The 1580-nt window shown below is 63.4% G+C and overlaps 1 protein-coding gene across 1 annotated transcript in view; it reads left to right on the top strand.

The window, feature by feature from the left end:
- Positions 1-1580, top strand: part of CRB2 (crumbs family member 2) — a 22759-nt gene that overhangs the window by 18284 nt on the left and 2895 nt on the right. Inside the window, exons 9-10 of the mRNA XM_014528886.1 lie at positions 631-863; positions 1407-1524. Coding sequence (XP_014384372.1) covers positions 631-863; positions 1407-1524 — 351 coding nt within the window. The remainder of the gene's footprint in view (positions 1-630; positions 864-1406; positions 1525-1580) is intronic.

The following is a 1580-nucleotide window of genomic DNA, read 5'->3' as shown; positions in this document are numbered from 1 at the left end:
GGGAAGGACCCGGGGCTGGAGGGGAGGACCCCGGGATGGTGGGTGAGGCCGTCCGAGGGAGGCCGAGGGCCGGGCTGCGGATGTGCGGAGTCTGTGGGCTGGCCCCCTCCCCTCTCTGAGCCTCCTGCCCTCGTTGTGAATGGGAACCACAGTCCCCTAGACTTGCCAGGTAGAGCACACCCCGATACATGTGAATTTCAGATAAACGGCGCTGTGTCTGGGGGGTGAAGGGTGGGGAACCCAGAGCTGGTCTGGGAAGAAACCCTTGACGGAGCTTCCCCGAAAGCCCACCACCCACCACTGATGTTCACCGCATTAGTCCCCTGGGAGGGAGGCCGCGTGAGGTGGGCCCCTATTCATCCTTGGTTCGATGCCCCAGTCCTTTGGAGCCAAGGTTATGGAGGGCTGTCTGTTGGAGGCCTTACCTCCTGGGTCCGTCCCCTCCCCCCAGGAATGTCAGGCCCGCGTTGTGCTAAGGAATGCACCTTTGTTCTGAGCAGAGTCCTTCCACTTTGTCAGCTTCTCAAAGGCCTGGACCCTGGGAAGATCCCCGGCCTGGGTCGGGGTGGGGCTGGACAGCCCTGCGGCCACCTCAGACACCACATGCCTGACTGATAGGAGGGACTGTAGGAGGTGGCCCTGAATCCACAGATGCCAACACAGGGGCTCTGCTGGCCTGTGCTGGAGGGGCTGAGGGTGGGCAAGCCCCAGGCGTCCTGCCCCCAGTCCAGCCTGTTTCTCCCCAGGTCGCAGGTCCTGCCAGAGGGGTGCCGCCTGAATGTCACCTGCCCAGATGGCAGCCCGTGTGAGGGTGGGCCTCAGGGTGCCAACTGCAGCTGCCAGGAGGGCTTTGCTGGCCAGAGGTGGGTTTGGGGCGGGGCCTGGAGAGCGGCCGGTGAGTGTGGAGAGCTGGGCAGGGTGGGTAGACTGGGGTACTCACCGTCTGAGTCCTCACTGTCATCACATGCCTGACAGCCCCCTCGGTCACTTTCTGGGGCTTCCACCCTCTGCTCTGCAGACCCCTGCAGGGAAGGGGTGGCCTGGTGGTGTTTCTTGGAGGCCCTTGCACAGGCCACCTGCGCCAGGACCGCCTGGGAGGCTGTAAAGATGCAGGTTCTGGGCCCGCTGCAGACGGAGTCAGCATCCCCGGGCCTTTGCACAGGCTCTCCTGTGCTTCTGGTGGAGTGAGCCCTTCTCAGTCATGAATGCGGGGGCAGAGGTGGTGGGCAGTGATGGAGATCATGTGCAGCCTCGGCACTGGGCGGGGCCCAGCCAGGCGGGGACAGTGAATGGATGAGCTTCGGTGCCTGGGAAGGGGGTTTGAGGAGCTAAAGGTGGCAGCTGGGGGAACAAGAGACAGCAGGGAGGAAGCAGGTTCCTCCCCTACCCTCTTCTCTGCCTCCCAGGTGTCAGCTCTCCTGTGAAGCCAACCCCTGCCTGAATGGGGGCACCTGCCGGGTGGCTGCTGGGGCGTACGAATGTGTCTGCAGCGCAAGGTTCTCGGGCCAGTTCTGTGAAGTGGTGGTGAGTTGTGCCAGAGGGTGTGGGGTTTTGGACTTTATTAGCTGATGTGGTGAAGG

Source organism: Myotis brandtii, unplaced genomic scaffold (assembly GCF_000412655.1).
Source record: "Myotis brandtii unplaced genomic scaffold, ASM41265v1 scaffold658, whole genome shotgun sequence".
NCBI lineage: Eukaryota > Metazoa > Chordata > Mammalia > Chiroptera > Vespertilionidae > Myotis > Myotis brandtii.
This window is presented reverse-complemented; position numbering and strand designations above follow the sequence as displayed.